Source organism: Monodon monoceros, unplaced genomic scaffold (assembly GCF_005190385.1).
Source record: "Monodon monoceros isolate NGI ecotype Baffin Bay Population unplaced genomic scaffold, NGI_Narwhal_1 Super_Scaffold_19, whole genome shotgun sequence".
In the NCBI taxonomy this organism is placed as follows: domain Eukaryota; kingdom Metazoa; phylum Chordata; class Mammalia; order Artiodactyla; family Monodontidae; genus Monodon; species Monodon monoceros.
In genome coordinates this window covers 25,689,629-25,704,966 of record NW_021703775.1, presented here as the reverse complement: position 1 = coordinate 25,704,966, position 15,338 = coordinate 25,689,629, and the positions used below count along the sequence as shown (strand labels likewise).

At 51.2% G+C, this 15,338-nt stretch overlaps 1 protein-coding gene across 5 annotated transcripts in view; it reads left to right on the top strand.

Annotated features, from left to right (window-relative positions):
• The window catches only part of TET3 (tet methylcytosine dioxygenase 3), a 109,425-nt gene extending 95,180 nt beyond the window's left edge, over positions 1 to 14,245 (top strand). For all 5 annotated transcript variants that reach the window (XM_029231474.1, XM_029231476.1, XM_029231473.1 and 2 more), the window contains 6 exons: positions 2,631 to 2,839; positions 4,017 to 4,167; positions 6,766 to 6,855; positions 7,370 to 7,507; positions 11,076 to 11,412; positions 12,041 to 14,245. In XM_029231474.1, the coding sequence (XP_029087307.1) occupies positions 2,631 to 2,839; positions 4,017 to 4,167; positions 6,766 to 6,855; positions 7,370 to 7,507; positions 11,076 to 11,412; positions 12,041 to 13,845 (2,730 nt within the window). In that variant the 3' untranslated portion in view covers positions 13,846 to 14,245. The remainder of the gene's footprint in view (positions 1 to 2,630; positions 2,840 to 4,016; positions 4,168 to 6,765; positions 6,856 to 7,369; positions 7,508 to 11,075; positions 11,413 to 12,040) is intronic.
• The last annotated feature ends 1,093 nt before the right edge of the window (positions 14,246 to 15,338 follow it).

Sequence of the window (15,338 nt, the reverse complement as noted above, 5' to 3'; positions counted from 1 at the left end):
GTGAAGAGGAGAGCAATGCCCAAGGCCCGTGCTTTTTTGTTTTGTTTTGTTTTTATTTTAATTTTTTTTTTTTTTTTGCGGTACGCGGGCCTCTCACTGTTGTGGCCTCTCCCGTCGCGGAGCACAGGCTCCGGACGCGCAGGCCCAGCGGCCATGGCTCACGGGCCCAGCCGCTCCGCAGCATGTGTGATCGTCCCAGACCGGGGCACGAACCCGTGTCCCCTGCATCGGCAGGCGGACTCTCAACCACTGCGCCACCAGGGAAGCCCGCTTTTTTGTTTTTAAACAGCCTTATTGAGATATAATTCACATACCATACACTTCACTCATTTAAAGTATATAGTTCAATGGGTTTTGGTATTATTAATTTTTTAAAATTGTGTTAAAATATACATAACATAAAATTTGGCATTTTTAAGTGTACAGTTCAGTGGCATCAATTACATTCACGTTGTTATGCAACCATCACCACAGTCTATTTCCAAAACTTTTTCATCAGCCCGTACTGAAACTCTATACCCATTAAACAGTAACTCCCCAAACCCTCCCTCTCCGCCATCCCAGCCCCTGGTAACCACCATTCTACTTTCTGTCTCTGTGAATTTAACACGTACAGGTACCTCATGTGAGTGGAATCATACAGTATTTGTCCTTTTGTGTCTGGCTTGCTTCACTTAGCATAGTGTTCTCAGGGTTCACTCACGTTGTAGCATGAGTCAGACCTTCGTTCCTGTTCAAGGTTGAGTAATATTCCATTGAATGGACGTGCCACATTTTGTTCATCCATTCGTCAGTTGACGGACATTTGGGCTGTTTCTGCCTTTTGGCTATTGCTAGGTAATGCTGCTCTGGCCATGGGGGTACAAGTACCTGTCCAAATCCCTACTCTCAGTTCCCTTGGGTGTATTCTTAGTTGTGCCTGGTTATATTTGTTTAAATTTTTGAGGAACTACCAAAAACTGGTTTCCACAGCATCAAGACCCTTGCTTTTTAACTAAAAACATACAGATATGCACCGTTTTCTCTGCAGATGTTTTAGGACAACATAAAAAATCTCTGAATATGTTTTGGCTTATAATTTTATCTATGTTTTGGGTTGGCCAAAAGGTTCGTTCGGCTTTTTCCGTCAGTTGGCTCTAGTAGCGTTTAGTTGTCTTTAACTTCATTCGAAACAATTGGATTGGATTGTGACAGCTGTCATATCAGAGTGCATTAAAAAAAAAAACCATCAAAATTGGTGAATTTTTGTGTAGACATTTTAATATTGAAGATGGAAGGAAAAACAACATTTTTGGCATATTATGATTTATTATTTCAAGAAAGGTAAAAACGCAAAAAAAGATTTGTGCGGTGTATGGAGAAGGTGGTGTGACTGATCACATGTGTCAAAAGTGGCTTGTGAAGTTCCGTGCAGGAGATTTCTCGCTGGACAGTGCTCCACAGTCGGGTAGACCTGTTGAAGTTGATAGCGAATCAAATCGAGATATTAATTGAGAACAATCAACGTTATACCACGCGGGAGATAGCCGACTTACCCAGAATATCCAAATCAAGCGCTGAAAGTCATCTGCACCAGCTTGGTTACGTGAATCGCTTTGATGTTTGGATCCCACATAAGTTAAGCGAAGAAAACCTTCCTGACCACATTTCCACGTGCGATTCTCTACTCAAACTTAATGAAAACATTCTGTTTTCAAAACAAATTGTGACGGGCGATGAAAAGTGGACACTGTACAATAATGTGGAACGGAAGAGATCGTGGGGCAAGCGAAGTGAATCACCGCCAACCACACCAAAGGCCGGTCTTCATCCAAGGAAGGTGATGTTGTGTATGTGGTGGGATTGGAAGGGAGTCCTCTCTTATGAGCTCCTTCTTGAAAACCAAACGATTAATTCCAAGTACTGCTCCCAGTTAGACCGACTGAAAGCAGTGCTTGATGAAAAGCGACCAGAATTAGTCAACAGAAAACGCATAATCTTCCATCAGGATAACGCAAGACCGCATGCTTCTTTGATGACCAGGCAAAAACTGTTACAGCTTGGCTGTGCAGTTCTGGTTCATCTGCCGTATTCACCAGACATTGCACCTTCGGATTTCCATTTATTTAGGTCTTTACAAGATTCTCTCAATGGAAACCATTTCAATTCCCTGGAAGACTGTAAAAGGCACCTGGAACAGTTCTTTGCTCAAAAAGAAGAAGTTTCAGGAAGATGGAATCATGAAGTTGCCTGAAACATGGCAGAAGGTAGTGGAACAAAAGGGTGAATATATGGTTCAATAAAGTTCTTGGTGAAAATGAAAGATGTCTTTTATTTTTACTTAAAATCCGAAGGAACTTTTTGGCCAACTCGATATTCTTATCCCTAAGTCTATATACATCACCAATGACTCAGCTTTTGTAGTAATTGTTTTTCTGTTTTGCTATTTAATGGTTTTCTTTCCCTAATTATAATGGCCCTTTAGCCTGTGTGGTTGCTGTCACCGAGGTGTGACGCCCCTGGTACACTGCCCTAAAGATCTGCACCCGCAGGTCTTTTGGGCAGAGGTGAGGGTGTGTGGCATCCATGCAGAGGATCATGGGTGCCTGGCTCCTGTGATTCACAGCACCCCCCGCCCCACCTCCCTGCAGGTGATCCGCAGGCACACGCTGGAAGAGAAGCTGCTCTGCCTGGTGCGGCACCGGGCAGGCCACCACTGCCAGAATGCCGTGATCGTCATCCTCATCCTGGCCTGGGAGGGCATCCCCCGAAGCCTCGGAGACACCCTCTACCAGGAGCTCACCGATACCCTCCGGAAGTACGGGAACCCCACCAGCCGGAGATGTGGCCTCAACGATGAGTATGTGGACGGTCCCAGTGGGCAGGGGTGGGGCAGTGGGGTCAGGGCCCTGTGTGTCCGGCCAAGTTAGGACTGTGGTGGAAAGAATGCTTACCTACGGATCTGGCCTGGGGTCTGGCCCTGGCTGGGGAGGGTCTCTTGACTCAGCTTAGCTTTGCTTTCCGCCCCAGATTGACTCTGAGGCTCTAATAGTGGCAACAAGTGTGGAAAAGTGTGAGTGCCCCGCTAATACAAGGCATCAGTGGTACTCACAAGACCTACCCTTATAGGGTCCCCTCCCCCATTTTTTAAATTAAGATATTTTTACTTCCAGTAAAATTCATCCTTTGAGGTGTACAGTTTGAAGAATTTGACATGTTTACAGTCATGTAGCCACTGCCACAATGAAGATATAGAAGAGTTCCATCACCCCCCAGACTCCACCGTGCCCTTTTTATAGCCAGGCGCTTCTCCCCACCCCTGGCAACCACAAATCTTATTTCCTGTCCCTGTAGGGTTGCCTTTACAAGAATGTCATATGAATGGAACCACGCATCATGTAGCCTCCTGAGTCTTGCTTCTTTCCCTGAGCACAGTGTTTCTGAGTTTCATCTATGGATGTGTGTATCAGTAGCTCATTCCTTTTCACCACTGAGCAGTATTCCACTGTGTGGGTGTGTCACGATTTGTTTATTCATTCCCCAGTCGGAGGGCATTTGGGTTGTTTCTGGATTTTATTAAGTGTTGGATGGTAAAGTCAGTGTTCATTTGTTTAAAGGCCTGTCAGCACCTGGGCCTGCAAGAAGCAGGCATGTTCAAACTCTGCGGTTCACATTATTCCCATTTGTGTGGTCTGTGTTGGAGCTGGTCAGGATATTAAAGTTAAGGCAAAGTGTAAACGTTATTGGGTTTTTGATTAGATCCTCCCCAGCCATCTCAAACAGCCCATGTGCTTCTCCCCGCAGCACACTCTCAGACTTCAGGCTCAGGGGCGGGAGCCAAACAGGCTGCTCAGAGCTGATTCCCTGCCCACAAGGGTAGAGATTTGGGAAAGGAGTTGAGGTCAGGGAAGGATGTCATGGCCGTCACTGGGAGGCCAGTGGATGCCAGGCCTCAACAGGGCCTCCCCCCGAGGGAGGGGGAAAATTCTAGAACTAAAAATGTGCCTTGTATGCCTAACATGTGATATATGTTGCAGCCGTACCTGCGCTTGCCAGGGCAAAGACCCAAATACCTGTGGTGCCTCCTTCTCCTTCGGTTGTTCCTGGAGCATGTACTTCAATGGCTGCAAATATGCTCGGAGCAAGACTCCTCGCAAGTTCCGCCTCGCGGGGGACAACCCCAAAGAGGTGAGCACAGCCCCACAGGGAGCATGGGACCCTCCCGCTCACCCTATTCCACCTACTGCCTTTAATAGTCCCGGTGGGATGTAGGATTAGCACACTGTGACTCAGATGTGTAGAAAATGGAACTTCCTTTCTTTTTTTTAAACTGACCTTATCTTGCAGTGAAATGAGGTATGTGGGGTGTAGTGTGGAGGGATACGATGAGTGAAAAATTAGACTTACCAATTACAGGTACCTCAGACTCTTGCAGTTTAGAAAAGTCTCTTTTAAGGTAAATGTTCAGATTCCTCATTAGAACTTGACCCTCTTAAAGGGTTATTTCTCCCCTCCATTCTTCTCAAGACATCTTTCTGGGTGTGACGTGTGGCACAAAGAGGGGCCACTGGGCCTCAGGCCACCTTCTGGCCGATGCTGGATGTCCCGAGGTGTCCCTCATCCTGCCTGGCTGCGGGGCCCACATCTCTGTGCGCTTGTCCAGTTGTCTAAGTCCTTGGTGTCTCCTTCCTTGCTGGGGGCCTGGCACGGTCCTCGGGCCCTGGTCTGGCATCCACATGGTATGGCCACTAGGCCTGAGGCCTCCTCCCGCCCACCAGAGCTCCTCCCCAACCCAGTGACAGCAGCACAAGGGGCCTCAGGGTCTCCTCCGCAGGCCGAGCTTAGGCTGGGAACCAGAAGCGTCAGGTCAGGTCACCTCCCACTCTGCCACTTCTCTGTTGCCCTGGTTATGAGGGCCATCCCGAGGGGGTCTCCACTTGGAGTCCAGATGCAAAGCAGGCATAGGCCTGAGTGGTCTCTCTGTCATGTCTCCTCCAGCCTCCCTGCCTTCTGCCTCTGCTGCTGTGAGAGGGGTACTGGATCCAGGCAATACCTTGATCCCAGCCTCTACCTTCCAAACCTCTCCAAGCTCCTTTTACCAGAAGGGCTTCCCCATTTTCCAGGAGACAGGGACTCTCCCGGGGCACATTTTTTTTTACACCACATGTAAATTTCTATGCTCAGACTTCCAAGCTTTGCTTTTCAGAAATAAAAGGAAGCACGTCCAAATTTAGAACCCCTTTTTTCCCCTCAAAGCCCAGCTTTCTGACTATTACACGACCTAGTCTAAGAGTCTGATTTGACACTAGACTTTAACTTTTGGCAGTGCCTGGCCTCCCCCAGAAGCAGCAAATGCAGTTGCTTCAATGAATGGAGGAGTCCCAGTGCCGCCAGGAACTAGGAATTACCGTGAATGAAAATAATTGCTTTAATTTCTCACAAATACTTTCCCTGTTCCATCAGCTACCATTTCCTGTGCACTAAGTGCTGGGTACTCCGCCCAGCACCTCACAGGTGTCTCAGTTAATCTCATGACAGCCTGAGGATCTAGGCCCTGTTACTGCTCCCTTTACACGTGAGGCAAATGGTTTGCCCAGGGCCATGTGACAGTGATGATGAAGTCAGCATTTAAACCCTGGCCTGTGTTTCCCCAGAGCTCACAAGCCTCACCCCCGTGTTGTGCTGGCTTCCGGCCCACTATGCTGGTGGCAGCGTCTGGAAGGCAGCCAGGGAGGTGCAGTGAGGCTGGCTGGCAACTCTGGCCGCCCTGCTGGACAGACAGCTGAGCCATTGGTCTCACCCTTCCATTTCTAATTCTGTGAGTTTGGTACCTTTTTTCTTCCCTCTTCCTCTTCTTTCTTCTCCATAAACTCTCCATGCCTGTGCTCAAGGCTGGCTAGGAGCCCCCATAGCCCAACTTGTTACCCTCAGAGAGCCAGAGAGAGGCTACAGATACCTTAAACTCTCTGCCAGTCTGAGGGCTGCTGCTTTGTCGAGGGCAGCACTATCCAGTGGAACTTTCTGTGATGATGGAAATGTTCTCTGTAGAAAACACAGCCATGGGAGCCACATGTAGCCACTGAGCATTTGAAATGTGGCCAGTGCAGTGGAGGGGCTGAATTTTTTTTAATTTTTAAATTAAAAAAAATTAATTTAAACTTCTTAATTTAAAAAAAATTATTTAATTTTAATTAAAATGAATTTATATTTCAATAGCCACACGTGGCTTGTGACTAAACACATGAGATGGTGCGGGTCTAAAGGACAGAACATTGTGGTCTGGCCGTGTACCTGGCTGGTGATGGGCGCTGGGCCTAGCTGGCTGTGGGATTTCTAGCACGGGCCTCACCCACCTCTCCCTGCCTTTATTTACCTGTCTGGACCACTGCAAGAAGGACCCACGCCTGCCGCTCGTGCTTGTACATGCCTGCCATCCCGCACCTCTGACCTAGGGTGTTGAGCAAGTGCTTAGCAAGAGCAGGAACCTGTTCTAGGTGTTCCGAGCAGCACTGGGCTGGAGCCTGGCAGAACAGGTGCTTAGTAGTCAGGGTGACCAGACCCTCAGGCAGTGTCTTTCCTGGTGAGCTTCAGCGTCTGTCTCCAGCATTAAAACAGACCTGGCACCCCTCCCAGAGGGGAACACCATAAAGATACCTGATGGCACCTTACTTCCTACCTTCCCAGTGGCAACCCGGCAGTGGTTCTAGAATGGAGGTCAGTTTCCAGTGTGCAGAGTTTGCCAGGCAGGGCTGCTCTGGAGGTGTGTGACTGTTCTTCTGTCCACAGGAAGAAGTGCTCCGGAAGAGTTTCCAGGACCTGGCCACCGAAGTTGCTCCCCTGTATAAGCGGCTGGCCCCCCAGGCCTATCAGAACCAGGTACTGAGTCTTGGGCTGTTCTGTACCTACATGTCACCCACATCTCTGCCCAGGCTCCCTGAAGTGGGGGAACAGCGGAGTGGGTTCCTTACGGGAAAAGCCCAGCCAGAGCTAGAGCAGCGATCTTTGTTAAGGTCTTTGTTAAGATCCCTTGTTTACACCAAGCTAACCACATCCCAGGCTGTCTCTCCTGTATCCTTGGTCTCTGTCTCTCTCCCCTTAATAATCCTCCACCTCCTCTGCTCTGGTTTCTACTGGGGAGGCTTGAGTTTCTCTCACCTGTCACTGCTGCACCCCATAGACGAGGTGAGAGGGACTTGAGATAACCCAGAAGGAAGTAACCCCTTATAGGGACTTCAGCCAGAAAACCTCCCTCCTACAGCCCAAGTACAAGATGGCTGTGGTCCTTAACCTCCTTCCTCCCTCCTTCCCTCTAAGACCTGGCCTCCCCCATGCCGAATCAGGGCCACTCACCTCAGGTCACTCGAGCAGCTGTCCTTGGCCATCCACACAGGTGACCAATGAGGAAATAGCGATTGACTGCCGCCTGGGGCTGAAGGAAGGGCGGCCCTTCTCAGGGGTCACGGCCTGCATGGACTTCTGTGCCCACGCCCACAAGGACCAGCATAACCTCTACAACGGGTGCACGGTGGTAAGGAAGCCTGTGACCTGTCACAGCCCCACCTGAGAGACGATCCTGGGAGGGCGCACACCTGTTCTCTGCAGATAGGTGGGCTCAAGGCAGGGAGGGACCCTGCCAGACTACCTGCTCCTGCCCACTTCTCTGGGAAATGCAGGGGCAAGGCTGGCTTGGGTGCTGCAGAATGCAGCCTCTTGGGCACCCAGTGTCTCCCAGTTCTCTAAAATGTGGCTCCAGGTCTCTCTGGGCACTAGGATTTAAGTCCAAACAACCTTTTGATTCATTCACTGAGCAAATGTTTATTGTGCCTCAGGTACTGCTCTAGATGCCGGGGAATAAACTGGACAGAGTGCTGCCTAAAAATGTGATATAATGTCCAGTAGCAAGGAAGGCTGTGAGGAGAAGATGAAGTAGGGTAAGGGATGAGATGACAGCAGATTCTATTCTAGATGACATGGAGAGAGGCCTGTATGAGGAGGGGCACCTGAGCAGAGATGCGGAAGTAAGGGACTGAATGCGTGAGGGTGGGGTGCTCCAGGCAGAAGGACCAGCACAGGCAAAGGCTCAGAGGAGTGAGATTAGAGGGGCAGGCAGGGGTGGGGTGAGGTCGCAGGGAGCATGGGAGGCTGGGAGGGCTGTGGGTTGTGCTCTAAGTGTGATGGGAAGCCCTGAGATCTCATTTATAAAGTCAGAAGCACTCTCTTGCTCCTGCAGATGGAGAATAAAATATGTTGGGGTAGGGGTGGGTGGGGGAGAATCAGAGCAAGCAGGCCAGGTAGGAGGCTGGGACACTTGTCCCGGCCAGAGGTGACAGGGCTTGGGCAGGAGTGAGGGTGGGGTGTGGGGAGTAATCGGACAGGTTGTGGGTTGATTTTGAAGGCGTAGCTGAGAGTAATTGCTGTTGGGGTGGACCTAGGATGTGTGAGTTGCTTGAGCAACTAGGCAAGTGTTGGTGTTTACTGAGATGTAGAATATCAGGAGAGACCAGTTTTGGGGTGAAAATCAATAATTCTATTTTGAGATGCCTGCTAGACGTCCAGGTGGAGATGTAGAGTAGGCAGGGGAGAGGGAGGGTCTGGAGAAATGAATTTGAGACTGGAGAGCACTGAGTTCATAGCTAGTGGAGAGCACTGAGTTTATAGTTAGGGCCATGAGCCTGGATGCTGGCCCCAGAAGAGTGAGTGCAGATGGAAAAGAGAGGAGGTTTGGGCTTGGGTTGGGGGCACCCTGGAAGGGGTAATGTGGCTGTCTTCTCTGCTTTTTAACTAGGTCCTAGGAGACAGGGCTCCCAGGGGGGCTGTGGAAGAGGCAAGGGCACGGGCATATTCAACTGAAAGGGGGCTCCCAGAGTCGGTATAGCTTGTGTCCCCAAGTGGATGAATGGCCCAACCCTAGGATTTCATTTCTCCACCTTGTCCTCCTTCCCCATGTCCAAGACTGAGAAGCAAGATGGGGCAGGCTTCTGTCTACACTGTATTGTGAGGGTTTCTAGCTAAAATACAGAGAAAGAAGGGTGGGCCCTCCAGGATTAGGAGAGGGGCAGGGAAGGAGGATGGGGCACCAAGAGATAGGAGCACAGTGAGGTTATTTGGATCCCAGAGCTTCCGGAGTTTGGAGTGAAAAATAAGTTTTTTCCAAAAATGAATAATATTTTTTGTTCTAATTAAACAGTTATTTATTGTAAAAAATAATTTTAATAATACGAGAAAGTATAAAGTAAAAATGCCTGTTATCTCATAGGTAACCTGTGTTAGCATCGTGATGACCATCCATTCAGACACCTGAATGTATGTGTGTGTGCACAGTTGTAAACATTTTACACATTATGTGTATGTGCTGTTCCATGATCTTGCTTTTCTGAACTCAAGAATATGTGGTGGACAACTTGCTGGTCAGTGGATATAGGCAGCATGTTCTAAGGCTGTGTGTGTGGCTGTGCCACCACTTATCGTCCAGTCTCCTGTGGATGGCAGTCAGTGCTTTCGGACTCCTCTAGAGACCACAGGGAGGGTGTCCTCAGCACAGCTTTGTGCAGTGGCCCCAGGATAAGGACACTTACAGCCCTGGAGTCCTCATTTGGCAGCTCACTGGGCAGCAGCAGGGTTTGTCAGGAGGCAGAGAGGGGAGAGAATAGCCCAGAGCTTTACTGGGGATTTCGTGGAAAGGAATGGGCAAGGTAGGATAAGTAAAGCTGAATAAGCTGAGGATGGAGAGTTTGAATCATTTCTGCAGGCTCTGGGCTATAGAGGTGGTCCCTAGTTGTCAATACCTAGCCCTGGGGTGATTTAAGGCAGAGAGAATATTTGCTTGGTGTGTGAGAGTTTTATAAAGGAGATGGTTGGGGGTGGGAACTCTGGGTTGGTTGGTTTGTGTATCAGAGTTGCACTGGCAGGGGGTCATTTGCTATCTATAGGAATTAGCTAGTCTTAGGGGAGGGACAGTCCCTCCAGGATCAAGGCCCCAAATGCCAGAACATCAGGAATACAGAAAATAAAATATAGTCAATGTAAGAGTAAAACGTAAACGAGAAAAAAATCAATCAAACCTTATTAATAATCAGAGAAACACATACCAACGACGAGGTACATTTTGATAACAGGCGAAAGTTCTAAAGAAATTAATAGCAAAAGTATCAGCAACAGTATAGGAAAGTTGAAACTCATTCTGCCAGGGTAAGTGAAACACTGACGATCATCATTTTGGAGCGCAGTTTGGCAATATGTGGCAGTTCTCCCTTACGGCTTTTATTCTAAGGAATTAAATTCAGTGAAAAGGATAAACGTATTATTTATGATAGGGAAACAGGTTTAAATGGTCATGAGGGATTAGTTAAATTAACACATTGATACAGTGGAATAATATTGTGTGGCTCTTAAATCATATTGGGGAAGCATACTTAACATGTCAGAAAATATACTGTGTTAAGAAAAAAAAGTTATTCTAAAACTGTACGCATAATATAAATGATCCTATTTAATTATTAAAAAGTGAGTGTGTTCTTAATAACATTAAAGTCTAAAAAAAAAAAAAGTGAGTGCGTATATGACCAGGCATATGCAAGGGTTATTTCTAGTTGGTGGGATTATGGAGATAATTTTTATGTCCTTTGTGCTGGCCTACATTTTCTACAACCAGCACATATAATTTTCAATTTTAAGGGCAAAAGGAGGCTGAGTGTTGAAGGCAAGGAGGATAATGGTGGAAGGTCTGAGATCTGTGTGATGACATGTAATGGCCATGATGGCAGTGGAGGGCAGAGCACGTCTCCCAGTCGTGACCTGGCCCCTTTCTGGCCTTGTGACCCTGAGCCGGTCATCTTATCCCCCCAGAGCCTTGTGTTAGACAAAGTGAATGGATGTGCTTTGAAAACTGTCGAGCAGACTCTAAACGCTGGTGATACCGTTACTCTGTAAAGCAAGACAAATGCGCTTTTTAGATGCTCCGGAAAGTAATAGTGGATAGCTGGGGCCGGGACGGTGTGGGGAAGGGGCGGCCTTGTGTGCGGGATGCTCAGCCCCTCCCGCTCAGTGTCTGGCTACCCCAGGCCCAAGCACCCTCCCCGTCTCTATGTTTGGGGCAGGTCTGCACCCTGACCAAGGAAGACAATCGCTGCGTGGGCAAGATTCCCGAGGATGAGCAGCTGCACGTACTCCCCTTGTACAAGATGGCCAACACGGATGAGTTTGGCAGTGAGGAGAACCAGAACGCCAAGGTGGGCAGCGGGGCCATCCAGGTGCTCACCGCCTTCCCCCGCGAGGTCCGGCGCCTGCCGGAGCCTGCCAAGTCCTGCCGCCAGCGGCAGCTGGAAGCCAGAAAGGCGGCAGCCGAGAAGAAGAAGGTTCAGAAGGAGAAGCTGAGCACTCCTGAGAAGCTCAAGCAGGAGGCCCTGGAGCTGGCTGGCATCCCCACTGACCCAGGTGTGTGGGGAGAGGGTGCCCGGCGGGGGTGGCACGGGCACTGTTGGGTGGGGGGCCCTGGACGGCTCCCTTACCACCACTCTTCCTGCCTTGAGGTAGAATTCCGTACAGAAAAGTACTGGGGTCTCTCAGCCACCTGGACCATCAATTATCTTAATTTTGTCAGTCAGCGCCATAGCTGCAGCAGCCCCGGGAAACCAAGCCAGATGGGAGGCACCTGGGAGCCAAATGAAGGCGGTCTCCCTGTCTTCCCAGAGGGCAGCTGGGCGTCCCCCCGGCTCACCGGCTCTCCTCGCTGCGGAAAGTACCGAGGCGGCAGGCGTGTGGTCTGCAGCAGGGCTTTCGGGTGTGGGGCGGCCCTCGTCCCTGCAGTGGCTGGCACGAGGGGGCTTCAGTGAGGCCGGGTGGAGTTCGCTAGAGCCGGGAAGAATGACAACACCGGAGCCCTGGGCGCTGCCGGCTGCTCTTCTGGGGCTTCCGTGGGGCCGGGCCACGCTGCGCTGCACGGGGAGCAAGTCCAGCCTCACTCGTCTCGCCCGCCCAGCAGAGGAAACCTCTTGGCAAGAGGGAGCGTCCGTCTCTGTGCTTCTCTGTGCTTCTTCTCTGTCTTGCCTCCTGTCTTCCTCAGGCCTGTCTCTGAAGGGTGGATTGTCCCGGCAAAGCCTGAAGCCCTCCCTCAAGGTGGAGCCACAGAACCACTTCAGCTCCTTCAAGTACAGCGGCAACGCGGTGGTGGAGAGCTACTCGGTGCTGGGCAGTTGCCGGCCCTCCGACCCGTACAGCGTGAACAGCGTGTACTCCTACCACTCCTACTATGCACAGCCCGGCCTGGCCTCCGTCAACGGCTTCCACTCCAAGTACGCGCTTCCATCATTTGGCTACTATGGCTTTCCATCCAGTAACCCCGTCTTCCCCTCTCAGTTCCTGGGCCCTGGCACCTGGGGGCACAGTGGCAGCAACAGCAGTTTTGAGAAGAAGCCAGACCTCCACGCTCTGCACAACAGCCTGAGCCCAGCCTACGGTGGTGCTGAGTTTGCCGAGCTGCCTGGCCAGGCTGTTCCCACAGACACCCACCACCCTGCTCCACACCACCAGCAGCCTGCTTACCCAGGCCCCAAGGAGTATCTGCTTCCAAAGGCCCCCCAGATCCACCCAGTGTCCAGGGACCCCTCTCCCTTTGTACAGAGCTCCAGTTGCTACAACAGATCCATCAAGCAAGAGCCAGTAGATCCACTGGTCCACACCGAATCTGTACCCAGAGAGCCTGGCAAGATGGGCAAAATGCCTTTGCCCGAGGCATCTCAGAATGGGGGACCCAATCACCTATGGGGACAGTACTCAGGAGGCCCAAGCGTGTCCCCCAAGAGGACTAACAGTGTGGGTGGCAGCTGGGGTGTGTTCCCTCCTGCGGAGAGCCCTGCTGTTGTCCCCGATAAGCTCGGTTCTTTTGGGGCTGGCTGCCTGACCCCTTCGCACTTCCCAGATGGACAGCATCAGTGGGGGTTATTCCCTGGCGAGGGACAGCAGCCAGCCCCGCAGCCCGGAGGACGGCTGCGGGGCAAGCCGTGGAGCCACTGCAAGTTTGGGAACAGCACCTCGGCCTTGGCTGGGCCCAGCCTAACTGAGAAGCCGTGGGCGGTAGGAGCCGGGGATTTCAACTCTGCCCTGAAAGGTGGTCCCAGATTCCAAGACAAGCTGTGGAGCCCCCTGAAAGGGGAGGAGGGAAGGATTCCAACCCCGGGGGTGAGCCAGCTGGACAAAGCCTGGCAGTCCTTTGGCATGCCCCTGGGCCCCACTGAGAAGCTATTTGGGGCCCTGAAGACCGAGGAGAAGCTGTGGGATCCCTTCAGCCTGGAGGAGGGGATGGCGGAGGAGCCCCCCAGCAGGGGCACAGTCAAGGAGGAGAAGGGCGGCGGAGGCGGCGGCGCTGCTGGGGCAGAGGAGGCAGAGGAGGAGCTGTGGTCCGACAGTGAACACAACTTCCTGGACGAGAATATCGGCGGCGTGGCTGTGGCCCCCGCTCACGGCTCCATCCTCATCGAGTGTGCCCGGCGGGAGCTGCACGCCACCACACCCCTCAAGAAACCCAACCGCTGCCACCCCACCCGCATTTCGCTGGTCTTCTACCAGCACAAGAACCTCAACCAGCCCAATCACGGGCTGGCCCTCTGGGAGGCCAAGATGAAGCAGCTGGCCGAGAGGGCGCGGGCGAGACAGGAGGAGGCCGCCCGGCTGGGCCTGGGCCAGCAGGAGGCCAAGCTGTATGGGAAGAAGCGCAAGTGGGGGGGTGCCATGGTCCCCGAGCCCCAGCATAAGGAAAAGAAGGGGCTTGTCCCCACCCGGCAGGCGCTGACCGTGCCCACGGACTCAGCAGTCACCGTGTCCTCGTACGCCTACACGAAGGTCACGGGCCCCTACAGCCGCTGGATCTAGGCGCCAGGGTGCCAGGGAGCCAGCGTACCTCAGCGTCGGGCCAGGCCCGAGCTGCCTCTGTGGTGCTTTCGCCCTCACACCTGGGGGCGGGTTGGGGGTGCAGAAGTCTTTTTAAAATCTATATATACATATATAGATACGCATATATATGTATTTATGGTCCAAACCTCAGAACTGACCCGCCCCTCCCTTCCCCCCAATTCCCCAGCACTTTGAAGAAGAAACTACGGCTGTCGGGTGATTTTTTCGTGATCTTAATATTTATATCTCCACGTTGGTTTTTTTCCTCCCTTGTTTGGGGGGACCTTTTATTTTCTCTTGTTTTTAAAACTCTATCCTTGTATATCACAATAATGGAAAGAAAGTTTATAGTGTCCTTTCACAAAGGAGTAGTTTTAAATTCCATTTAAAATGTGTATTTATTGGATTTTTTTAAAAGTGACAATTGTAATGGTAAAGGATCGGCAGGAAAGGCCAGAAGCACTCATTCCTGCCCAGTTGTGCTGGGCCTGGTGAGCCTGGCCCTCTTGGGAGCTGACAAGGTTCTCTCAGCCATTGGCCCCTCATGAGCCAAGTGCAGGTTGTAGCCACCCACTGCATCCCTCCTGACAGACATGCCTTCCCTTCAGGGGAGGGAGCCCTCAGGACAGCTTCTGTCCTCTCCGGTAGGATGGGAGAATCTGTAGAAAAACAGCTGGGGTCCCTTTTCCAGTCACCGGCTTGGAGTCGGGGATGGGGGCAGGTGCACCCCAGGCCAGGCACCTGAGATGCTGGCATAGATTTTCCCGGAAACCAGGTTGGAAGTAGACAGCTTCAAGCTTGCTAGTCTCCACACTGAATCCTCTCTGTCCCTTAGCTATCAAGTCACGTGATACCGTGGTCCCCTCGGCAGCACCTCGGGATGGAGCTGGAATCGAGAGGTTCTCAGGAGCCTTTTCCACCGAGCTGACTAGCCAACGGATACTGGCTGAAGGAATTTGTCTTAGTGGCAGTTTTTTGTTTTAAAAAATGCCCCAAAGTCTGTGCTGATACCGAAAAGGGCTACTGTATCTTTAAAAACAGGGAGTTGAACCCAAGCTGTGAAAAGCCAGCGGTGCTGTAGTGTTGTGCTGGGACTTCCTTGACTCGGGCAGGCTGCGTCTGCAGGAGCTCCACACAGCAGTGTGACAGCAGTAACGCATCTCCTTATCCCTGGATTTCACATTGGACAATGGTGCATGCCTCATACCTGAGCCCACCCCCTCCATGCTATCATTTGGGGAGTGGGCCTACGCGTAATGATTTTAAAATGCAAGAGTCAAACATTTTCAGCAGGTAGCTATGATTTTCCTCCCTAATTGGTGCCATTTCTCTATTTGGTCGTTTTCTCCTTTCCCTCCTCCCCTCTCCACCCACTTGAACATGCCCGTTCTAAAATTCTGGTGCATTCATTCAGTTCTTTGAAATGAGAATGTGGTGCTTAATTTTTTCAACATTGTTGAGAGAGGTTGGGC